Here is a 10,345-nt window from a genome sequence, read left to right as displayed (position 1 = left end):
TTGAATTCGAAAAATCATGCCTAAATAATTTATAGATAAATAAATATTCAAAATTTTAAATAAATTTACATATTCAGATAATTTATAAAATAGATATAATTAACATATTACCATTTTTAAACACATTTAATGTGTACCCAAGTATTTTCCCCTTTTTTATTATATTTCACCATGTTTATTACACATTTTCTTAAAATTTTCGTATTATGTCTTGTTATTGTTAGAAATATTGTTTTTAATATTTTCTCTAATCAACTCAAACATTAATGACTTACCTCATCATCTTTACTATTATACTGATTTAAAATGACTCAAAATCTATCCAAAATTTATTTATGTTAAAACGACTTTCATCTATAGTTTCTATCATTCAATAAAAATGAAATCGAGGTATAATTTTTCTCCGTTTCTTACATCTTTCTATTATTGCAATCTCGAAGAAAATATTTTAACTTGTGTATATTAAAAAGAGTTTGAAAATCTAAATTTAAGATTTATAAATAAAAAAAATTATGAAAATTTTGCATAAAATTACAAGTAAATTTTTTTTTTCATGAAATTAAAAGAAAAATGTCACACCATCTGAATGTTGAAGAATTACAAGTGATTTAGAGAAACATATTTCAAAAGTTTGGGTTCTAAATTAAATTGTTTTATTGTTTTATTGTTATAGAGCCAAAATAGAAATATTTGAAAACAGAAATTTGTGATCGGAATCAAATTAAAGTGGGAACAGGCAAGTGAAGAGCAGAGGGATTCAAAGGGTGAGCGAGGAAGGCAAAAAGAAGCGAATGATGAGCTTAAAACACCATAACTCCAACTCTGCTTCTCTTCAATCTCTCTCTTTTGAAGACGTCGCTGACTTCTTCTCCCTTCCTCTCGACGACGCCGCTTCCACTCTTGGTAATTTTTTAAGCATTTCATTTGAGATGTCAATTCCTTTTATGCTTTTCATCTCTATATTGATTCTCCATCCCTCAGGCGTTTGCGCCTCCGTTCTCAAGAAAATCTGCCGTGAAAATGGTCTTGACAGGTGGCCTCATCGCAAGGTAACTCCTCTTTCTTCTCTCTATTCTTTTACTTGTTTTTTTTTATCACTCAAATGCTTAGATATCGTTATCTGCTTTGATGGGTATTTTGGATTTTTCGTATACAAAAAGAAATTTTTCTTCTTTTCTTCCTCGACTATCTGCACTTTTGTGGTGATAATTGTCAGAGTTTCATCCAACGGTTGAATATTGTCATATGACTTGACGGGTAGTTTTGATTTTAGTGTAGAAAAAGGAAATTTTGATTCTTTACTTGTCTGCACTTTCATGTTTGTGTTTTATTTGTGCCCGCTTTACATTTGTACAGTTAAATACATCTGTTATTTTTTTCCCTTTCTATTGTTCCCTTTTGTAGGGAAAATCTTTTAATTTTGTGCTGTTTCGTTTCAATATATGTGATTTTTTTAAACGAGGTCTAGTTTTTAGCTGGGAAGAGCATTGAAGAAATTAAGAAGCACGCAGATAGAGAAAGAAGAAAAGAAATCGCAGAGCTTTCTAAGGCTCATTGGCAAAGGTATAATGTCAAACGATTTGCTTGGTTTGGTTTTCTAAGGCTCATTCATGATAATTTGGATTTATTTATTTTAGCTGTGGGGGTTCAATTTGGTGATTTTATTTGGATTCTTCTTGATGATGCCTTGTGTGTTTTGTGAATTTTGTAAACAAATAATTCACCATAAGCTGTGTTATCGTCAATCAATTATGTTGGAGGGAGAATTATTTAGTTAACTTCTAAGAAAAGCTATTGAAGACAATGCTAAATGAACTTGCATTTTGTCTATCTTGTCATAGGAAAATGTTGTCATAACTATTTTATTTCGACTAGGGTGACTGTCGGATATGGGCACATGTCAAACACGGTTATGTTCTATTTCTCTGTAAATTTTTCCATGTGTTTAGAGGGTTCTTAAGAGGGTCATAGTGTCATACATCTGTACCTATGCTTGGATATGTGTAATGTGTTAGATATTACTGTTAGACACGAATGTTTTGAGAGAAATCAAGAGTGGGAGTAACAGTGTCATAGCCTCTAAGGAGTAGAAAAATCTAGTATATTGTAAAAATTTAAGTTACGAGTTTTTCCTTCTTTTTATAATTTTATTTCAAGGAAAAAAGATATCCATGAAACTTATGGCTAATTTGAACTTATGGCTTTGTTAAGCTCCATCATAGTGCTTTGTGGAAACATTAGCAAACCTGTGTTAATACATGTAACAAATCTGTTCTTCTTTTCTTTTCCTTTTTCGGTAGTTGAGCTCAAAACGAAGATTCTGAGCACATTTTTTTTGGTTGTAATATGCATGTTGATTTCATGTTTGTTTTCCCTTCTAAAAAATCTCACCAGGATTCCGTTAATGGTGTAGATTAAAAGTTCAAACAGATGATGAAATGAGATAACACAAATATATCACCATATCATCTATGTTAAACTTGTTAATCTAACTTGGTGTGTGTTTACTGTGTATGGCTGTAAATGAACCAATCTTGAACAAACAAATCTATGTTCATGTTCGTTTGTTTATTTTGAGCTTGCTCTTGCTCGGTTCATGAGCTGAGTTGAAGGCCATTCAAGCTGGTTAGCTTTGTTTGTGGAATCAGAGTGGTGTGGTAAGGGTCGGTTAATTATAGAGACTGATTCTGCAATTGCAGTGAAATGGATTAAGACTCCGGAAGTGTGTCCTACCGTGTTTTCACAGCTAGTTAAGGAAATTGTCAGTGTTGTATTGGAGCATAGTGTTATTATAATGCTTGTAAAAAGGGTTGTGAATTGGGAGGCTGACAGTTTGGCTAAGTCGGGGATAGGGTAAATGTTTAGTAATTTTTGTTTGGATGTTGTGTTTGTTGGGAGGGTTGAGGTTAAGTTGGTGGGTGATGTTTGTAATAGCCTGTTGTTGTATGAGGTGTAATTTCTTTTTGGAATAATATTTGAGGCACTCTTTTCCTCCTTCGAATGTCCGTTGCGGTACTTTTGTACAGCGGCGGTTATGAAGGGGTTTTTTAACGAGGCATCGTTTCTTATAAAAAATGTAGATTAAAGTTATGCATGTTTGTGTTCGTCGTATTAAACTAAATGAACTTGTTCAGGAACACTACACGACATGTTCATGAATATAGAAGTGAACATATTTGCAAACAATTAAAATGTGTTCATGAGAACAAACCATAAATGAACATTTTTCTTATTTTTGGATGTAAACCAAATTGTTCATGAACATAAATGAACCAAACATGCCTTGTTCGTGTTCATTTCATTTAATAAACAAGGGTCAAAATCTTCTTCATGCTTTGCTTATTTAGCGTGATAAATGCACTTACTGAACTGTTCATGACATGCTTTGTTCATTTGCAGCCCTATGTATGTGTGGATCTAAGGTTCAAAGGCCATTCATTGTTGTAAAACAAAATTACACTTTTGCTTGGTTGCTTCTTCACCCTTGATTACTGCTCCTCAACACTTTCACTCACTGATTTTGCAGTCACTAAGACTGTAAAACTTTATTGCATGAGAAACGTATGGAGCTCATGCTTCTTTGCGAACGATTACCGTTGTTGAACCGCAATGTTCCTCTTCTATCAGCATGACAGTTTTTTGGTATTATTGACAGTTGAAACTTTCGTATTACTACTATTTCATGGTTCTGCATACTGCAGCTCTCAATCTCAACCACAAAGCAACGAACAACCCAAATTACAAGATGGTGCTGTTGTGCCAAACTTACAGCAACAAGGAGCAAAAAACATACAAATGGGGCAGACCCTGAATTTTAACCACCAAAGCTTGATGATAGGAACGAAAATGTCAGATGAATTTAAGTTTGGATTCCCATCAGATGGCTTATCTGTTGCTACAAACAAGTGGTGGGGAAGTAGCAAGTCCGATGGCGATGAAGCGGTCGACGTTGATGGAGCTGAAACCGAGGGAGAAAACAAGCATCAAAGTAAAGAATTGCCTGACGATATGGCCAATGACAAACCCAATGAAAATGGAAAATTGGACGACCTTAATCCTCAAGGGTCAGATCTGCTGGCAGCTGTTAGAAAAAGGCTGTGGAAGAAGGACGAGAAGCGCTTAAACTTGGCGTCCACAGGGGCCGTGGAATGAAAAAGCCAAGTAGCAGAAAGGCGTCGCTGCTGCTTCGAGTATTCAAATCTTCATTACCTAATGACTGGTTTCATGTACCTTCCTAATTTTATCAAGAGCAAGAAGATCCAGATATAATGACTACGAGTGCAAGGTACGACGGAAGATCCGATTACTGACATCATTGGCTTTCATTTATATCCTTCTACAATTTTTGGCTAACATAATCATCTTTTCTTTTTGTCAAACAAAGGTTCTTAACAGTAGGGGTGTGGGTACCCGGATTTTCCGGATTTTCGGGTACCCGGAAATCGGGTACCCGGAACATCCGGATCATTGATTTCTCGGCCCGTGTTCCGACCCGGATATTTCGGGTACTCAAATTTTACGTGTACCCGTATGTCGGGTACCCGGTTTTTTTTTAAATGTTTTAAAAAATAATTATTTAATTTAATATATAATATTATGTTGGATAAAAAAAAATCTCATATATTGAAATGTTCTAAAATAATAGTTGTTTACTTTAATTTAATATATAATAGTTGTTTACTTAATTTTAGAGACTCTTTTTATATATAAAATAATATTATATTATATATACCCGGATACCCGGTGTTACTTTAAAATATTCTAAAAAAAAGTTGTTTACTTTAATTTAATATATAATATTATTAATAATTAAATATATAATAATAGTAAATCATAAATCCAAATTTTAAATTCAAAGTTTTCAAAATGCAAATTAAATAATATTTTAACATCCTATCTTTCTAATTTTAGGAGCCTTTTTGGACGTGATCATTGTTAGCCCAATAAGCACAAATGTAATATTCATAAGTCTGGGAATGAATATTTTAAGAAATAACAGTGCAGAAAAGCCTGAAAAAACAACAAGCTAACCGGGTACATGGGTAACCGGGTACCCGGAAAAATCAATTTTTGTGACCCAGATCCGACTCAGAAAGTATCGGGTCGGGTACCCGACCCGGCCGGGTATTTTTTAAAAGAAAATTACTCGAGAGAATTTGATGGATAATAGTTAGCTTTTAGGAAAGTTTTATGTCATGTTGCTTTGACCTTTTGATTTCATATAATGCGATCACGATATGTTTAACTTTGTTCATATTGCATTGAATGCTATCATGTTGAATTCCCTGTCCCAGGAGAGATTATCTAGTAAAACACTACGTACATACCTCCGCTAAAATTGTCATTTATCCATTTTTTTAAATTTTCAAATCAAGTAGTTTTTAAATATGTATTTTATAAAATTAAATTATTTAAAATATAATCAAAATTTTAAAAATTAATAAAAAAAAATCACGAGTAGTAATTCTAACGAGAAGGACGAAGTATATATAAGGTTAGAATTTACTTGCACAATGTAAAACTTTTTAGTTTTACACAGATTTAAAATTGTTAGATGAGTGAAAATAGATGGCTGAAATTGGTTCTTTATTTTTTTTCCTTGTGAATATCTTTTCATTTCTTATTGTTAATCTCAGCTATCTATTTGCACTCATTTAACTGTCCTAAATCTATATAAAATTAAAAAAAAAATTACATTGTGTAACAAGATCTTATCCCGTATATATGAATGCGTTATGAACTATTTACATAATTTAAAATTCATTAGTTTTATACAAATTTAGGATCGTTGGATAAGTAAAAATAAATTACTGAGATTGACTCTTTTTAGTAAATATTTTCTCATTTCCTACTGTTAATCTTAACAATATATTTTCACTCAATGATTTTAAATATATGTAAAACTAAAAAAGTTTTACATTATATCAAAAATATATATATATAGACGCACGCTTGCTCACTCACTCACACATGGTTGATTAAGTTTGTGTCAGGAGTTTGTATCTGCGTTTTGCTTGCACATAAAACAACAAATACCAATGGAAAATTTTGAATTAAACAAAGTGATATTTGTGTTTATAAAATATTGAAAATAAAAGTTTAACTTATTTATAAAATGATAAGATCCAAACATATAAAAAGAGGAGAATTTACCCATAATTTGCACTTAACGGAATTGAAGCTTAGACATTAGTAAAACCTTAGTCTTACCAATTTTATTAATGTCTTAAGTAATTATTTAAAAATAATATTTGTTTAAAATTTTCTTAATTTATTCACAACACACACATCCTGTAAATGCAGTTTCTCGAACTCATGATCTTTATGGAGAATACTCTTCTCTTTTACCACTAAGATCACTTGATGTGTTCGAAATATTGAGGTTACTTGATGAGTTCGGGATATCAAGAATTTTAAGTACTCAAACTTAGTTGAAATTAATTAAATTAAAAATATAAACAATTTCCACAAAATTATATAAATAAATATAAATCCTTTTAAAAATTATGGGTAAAATGAGAAATTTATCAATAATTTCTTTTAAAAATTATATATATAAATATATTATAAAATTATATTTTATTCATTAAAATGACAAACTTTTCATTTAATCTTTTTAAATTTTTAATATTAAAAAAATTCAGTGATAAAATTATATATATATAGTTTAAAGTAGAGGGGAGTTGTCTATGGATGACAGAGTTGAATCATACCTTCCAAAGCCATTTTCATAAGAGATTAGGATATTCTAACTTGTTGAATATGAAATTTATGAATTTTTTCATTGAAAACAAAAAGGGCAATTTTGTAAGTATACATCAAGGCAAACTTAGATTTTTGGAGTTGGGTTTGACCTCTCTATATCAACTCCTCAATTTCATGTTTTTTTTTAATCTTTTTGATTTTAATATATGCTTCTCAAAATTATATTCAAAATTTTAGGGTAAATTACATATTTAGTCACCCAGTTATTTCTATAATTTTTATTTTAGTCACCTATCGTTAAAAAGTAAATAGAACTGTTGATATGATATTTTTAAAATTTAATTTTTGACGGTGGATGATCAAAACATAACAAAAACAAATTTAGTAATGACTTTAGAAAAATAGTTGGGTGATCAAAATGGAACCGTAAGAATAGTTAGATGAGTAAATACACCATTTACCCAGAAAAATTATATTTAAAAGGGTAAACTATATATTTGGTCACCTAACTATCACTTTAGATAAGTATTGGTCACCACCCAACAAGTTATTTTCAAAATTATACCTAACATTACATTTTTTTGTTATGGTTATCTATCGTTAAAAAAATTAATGGAAATGGTGATGTGGTAAATTTTTTGTTTATTCAATGATGACATGACATTATCTTATGATGAAACATCAATATCACCGTTAATTTTTTAATTATGAGTATGATTTTGAAAAGAATAATAGTTAGATGACCAATATGATATCAAAGTGATAATTGGGTGACTAAATAATGTTGTTTACCCCAAAAATTATAAAAAATAATATTAAAATAAATAGTATATATAAATTAATAAAAATTATAAAAATTATTCTGTCAAAAATCCAAACCAATCCAAAGGCAAATCTATAGGGGTCCATGAGTTCACCTCAAATTTGCTTTTCCTTCACTATGTTTCTTTCTCTTTGGGTCTCTGGTTTCCTCCATTGCAAAGTAAGCTTTCTTTGAGGTCCCTCTCTTCTCCTCAAACACTTAAAGACCCACCAACCATTTCACCCACCCCTGCTTTTTATTATATTTTGTCTGCTCCTTTTCTTACCCATTTTCTCTTTATTATTATCTGAATTCTTTTTTCGTTCCCCCCCACTTGGAAGGCAACAACAAAATAGAGAGAGCTTCTCCTTGTGAACTACTCTTTCCCTTTGCATTTGCAGTTTTACCCTTTTTCAGGCATTTGGATTGTCTTGGACTTTCCTTTTGCTCATTTGGATGGTTTTGCTTTCTCTTTGCTTCTTTGAATGCTCAAGGAAGTAGATCAAGGTGCATGCTTTATCTTCTTTTTTTCTGCATCTTACTTGGATCATAAGTGATTCTTTTGTTTTGTTTTACAAGTTTATTCATTTTCAATGGAAATGGAGTTCCTTTTTCTAATTATGGAATATGAGTTTATTTTATTTTTTTTATGGTCTGGCTTGATTCCAGAATAGTTTTTTTAATTAAAAGATTTAACTCATGAGCTTAGTTAAATGTGGTATCAGATTCTCCTTCTCTTTTTCATCTTTTACTGTTCTTTTCTGTGGGTGAAGATTAAGCCAAGTATCTTATGGCATTTATTGACTTTTTTGAGTCTTCAGATTTGAATGTAAGGATGGGTTTTTATAAGAGTGGATGAAATGTCTATCACATTTAGCTTCTTCTCCATAAACTTTCTCCAAAAATGCGCCTATGGACCTTGAAAATGATTAAACATATTGTCATATTGGTATTTCTGGTGTTGTATGACATGTTTCTAGTACTGTCTTAAGATTTTGATCTTTGTATACAAGAGGCTAAATATAATTTTTGACTGTTAAATCCTGAAGATCAGAGATGTCGTCTCAGGGTGCCTTAAATGCTAAATTGTCAAAGAAGACAACATTTTTGGGTCTAAAACTTTGGGTTCTGATTTGTATATATGTTGGGGCATTTATAGTGTTGATTCTTGGTATCTTGTCTGTATGGGTTACATTTCGGAGAAGATCCAGGCAATCGGTGGACAAGTTCTCGCATTCTCAGATACTAAATGTCTCAAAGGAAATCAAGGTTGACAAGGTTGGAGTTCAGAGCTCCAATGATCTTCCGGAGAGTTTATTCATTTCAGTTGATGATAAATCGAATGGTCAGAATTCAGAGAAAATGCTAGCTCATTTGGGGATGAGAAAATCAAGTGATCCTGATAATACAAGTCAATGCAACTCATTTTACCATCATGAGAGGGGTTTTAGTTCTCATTCAGGAGATGAAGGTAGCTCAGGAACGGTTCGCAAGCAGTCTGCATTTTCATATGGAGGACTAGTGACGGCCTCTCCCTTAGTTGGTCTGCCTGAAGTTTCACATCTCGGGTGGGGTTACTGGTTTACTCTCAGGGATCTTGATCTTGCCACAAATAATTTCGCAGCGGAGAATGTTATTGGAGATGGTGGATATGGGGTGGTTTACAAGGGTAGGCTCATCAATGGAACTGAAGTAGCAGTTAAGAAGATTCTTAATAATCTGTAAGGATATCTTAGAGATACTTTCTTGTTTCTTGTAAAACTTTGTTCTCATAAACGATAACTTTTGATAAATCGGGCACTTGGATGTCCAGGGGTCAGGCTGAAAAAGAGTTTAGGGTTGAAGTGGAGGCCATTGGTCATATTCGTCATAAGAATCTTGTGCGGCTTTTGGGTTATTGCATAGAAGGAGTTCATAGGTGAAACTCAAACATGTTTTATTAGTTTATTTGTCAATTTCGTGCAGATTCACTTCTAACTGTAATTGTGTGTTAATATGTTAATACAGGCTACACTTTTGTTATCCTATATGTCTCTCTAGTTATTTAAGTATGGCTGCCTGCAAATGAGATAACTGTAGTTATCAACTGATTGTTGTAGGATGCTGGTATATGAATATGTGAATAATGGTAACTTGGAACAATGGCTACACGGGGCTATGCGCCAGCATAGTACCCTAACTTGGGAGGTTCGTATGAAGGTTATTCGTGGAACTGCCAAGGCGTAAGTCACCATTCAAACTTGAACCTTCTTGTTTCTTCTTTTGTTGGTTAAAATTGAAGTGTCATAAAAGGCTGGTGTTTTTCGGTTGCAGGCTTGCTTATTTGCATGAAGCAATAGAGCCGAAAGTTGTTCACCGGGACATAAAATCAAGTAACATCTTGATTGATGATAATTTCAATGCCAAGGTTTCTGATTTTGGACTGGCCAAGCTCTTGGATTTAGGAGAGAGTCATATCACAACTAGAGTTATGGGGACATTTGGGTAACTATTAAAGTTCCTCTCTCCGGCAATCATCTATTATTGTATATCAATTCTAATTATCTCCAGATTGAAAATTTCGTATGTAAAATTAAAGCTATGTGGCACCAGAATATGCTAACTCTGGCTTGTTAAATGAGAAGAGTGACATTTACAGCTTTGGTGTCCTCCTCCGTCATGTTGGCAGATTCCTGTGCGCCGATATTTTTCTTCGGTGCTCGGCAATCTCTTTTGAAGTGGCCCTTCTTGCCGCAATTATAACAGATAAAATCTTTATTTCCTGTTCTTGATTTTCCCCTTCTGGATTTCGATCTGCCACGATTTGAATTTCTTTCTGAAGTTCTCCCTCTGGACTCC

General features: G+C 32.4%; 2 protein-coding genes across 2 annotated transcripts; both read left to right on the top strand.

Moving 5' to 3' along the window:
- Positions 1-764: 764 nt before the first annotated feature.
- LOC120184492 (protein RKD5-like) lies at positions 765-4,161 on the top strand. The gene is made up of 4 exons (XM_039188941.1): positions 765-903; positions 982-1,049; positions 1,469-1,563; positions 3,702-4,161. Exons 1-4 carry the CDS (start codon positions 792-794, stop codon positions 4,150-4,152), a joined length of 726 nt encoding a protein of 241 aa, XP_039044872.1. The 5' UTR covers positions 765-791; the 3' UTR covers positions 4,153-4,161.
- Positions 4,162-7,786: 3,625 nt separating this feature from the next.
- Positions 7,787-9,995, top strand: LOC120184493 (probable receptor-like protein kinase At2g42960). Its single transcript, XM_039188942.1, has 5 exons — positions 7,787-8,014; positions 8,329-9,228; positions 9,321-9,425; positions 9,607-9,729; positions 9,821-9,995. Exons 2-5 carry the CDS (start codon positions 8,564-8,566, stop codon positions 9,993-9,995), a joined length of 1,068 nt encoding a protein of 355 aa, XP_039044873.1. The 5' UTR covers positions 7,787-8,014; positions 8,329-8,563.
- Positions 9,996-10,345: the final 350 nt, after the last annotated feature.

The sequence above is a fragment of the Hibiscus syriacus genome, unplaced genomic scaffold, assembly GCF_006381635.1.
Source record: "Hibiscus syriacus cultivar Baekdansim isolate YM2019G1 unplaced genomic scaffold, ASM638163v2 tig00112921_pilon, whole genome shotgun sequence".
Lineage (NCBI taxonomy): Eukaryota > Viridiplantae > Streptophyta > Magnoliopsida > Malvales > Malvaceae > Hibiscus > Hibiscus syriacus.
The sequence above is the reverse complement of the archived record's forward strand: the minus strand, read 5'-3'. Positions and strand labels throughout refer to the sequence as shown.

What these genes read in the sequence shown, in the direction of transcription:
- LOC120184492 (XM_039188941.1), top strand. Translation starts at nt 792, where the DNA reads ATGATGAGCTTAAAACACCATAACTCCAACTCTGCTTCTCTTCAATCT. An exon ending in CGACGCCGCTTCCACTCTTG is followed by an intron (nt 904 to 981) that starts GTAATTTTTTAA and finishes TCCATCCCTCAG; the next exon opens with GCGTTTGCGCCTCCGTTCTC. An exon ending in ACAGGTGGCCTCATCGCAAG is followed by an intron (nt 1,050 to 1,468) that starts GTAACTCCTCTT and finishes AACGAGGTCTAG; the next exon opens with TTTTTAGCTGGGAAGAGCAT.
- LOC120184493 (XM_039188942.1), top strand. Translation starts at nt 8,564, where the DNA reads ATGTCGTCTCAGGGTGCCTTAAATGCTAAATTGTCAAAGAAGACAACA. An exon ending in AAGAAGATTCTTAATAATCT is followed by an intron (nt 9,229 to 9,320) that starts GTAAGGATATCT and finishes TTGGATGTCCAG; the next exon opens with GGGTCAGGCTGAAAAAGAGT. An exon ending in TGCATAGAAGGAGTTCATAG is followed by an intron (nt 9,426 to 9,606) that starts GTGAAACTCAAA and finishes TGATTGTTGTAG; the next exon opens with GATGCTGGTATATGAATATG.